Raw genomic sequence first — 589 nt, 5'->3', positions numbered from 1 at the left:
TTTTTTTGTATGCTTTATTGTATAGAACTTTTACATCAGCCACTGTTGCTTTTAAATGTGCTTTTTAAATAAACTTGGACTGAATATGCATATTGGCTTTGGGACAGTTACTCCGTTCAATGCACTAAATAAAATAATATGGAAAACATGAATTAAAAATAATGACGCGACAGGAGGTAGACTATGCGCCATATTGTAATGCATTATCTCGTATTGCAATCGGACTGCATTTACAATGTTTACAGGGTTTTGGTCATGAGAACAATATGTACAGAAAAATGCTGTTTTATTTCACACACCTGACAGTCGCGTTTTCTGGATGGTTCGCTTGTCACTTCCGTCAGGAAAACACATGGGATCTTCTGCTGCACTGAACCCAGACGCCGCATTATCGCTGCTGTTAAACAGCTTTATTACGGGGTGTGTTGCTTTACAAATTGAATATGGACTGATGAGCTTAACACATTTTCAGATCAACCATTCACACGCGCTCAATGCTATTTTGTCCAGATTTCCTCTCATTCTGTGGTCTGTTATGTTAAGATGATCTTTGTCGCCATCTATTGGAACGGAGAGTGAACTGTTTTTT

At 38.0% G+C, this 589-nt stretch overlaps 1 protein-coding gene across 1 annotated transcript in view; it reads right to left on the bottom strand.

Annotated features, from left to right (window-relative positions):
• rlig1 (RNA 5'-phosphate and 3'-OH ligase 1) overlaps positions 1-527 on the bottom strand; it is a gene marked incomplete at its 3' end in the record, with an annotated part of 3,408 nt that extends 2,881 nt beyond the window's left edge. The window contains exon 1 of the mRNA XM_016259586.1: positions 296-527. Within this exon, the coding sequence (XP_016115072.1) occupies positions 296-389 (94 nt within the window). The remainder of the gene's footprint in view (positions 1-295) is intronic.
• Between the last annotated feature and the right edge of the window lie 62 nt (positions 528-589).

Source organism: Sinocyclocheilus grahami, unplaced genomic scaffold (genome assembly GCF_001515645.1).
Source record: "Sinocyclocheilus grahami isolate Dianchi unplaced genomic scaffold, SAMN03320097.WGS_v1.1 scaffold30.1, whole genome shotgun sequence".
NCBI lineage: Eukaryota > Metazoa > Chordata > Actinopteri > Cypriniformes > Cyprinidae > Sinocyclocheilus > Sinocyclocheilus grahami.
This window is presented reverse-complemented; position numbering and strand designations above follow the sequence as displayed.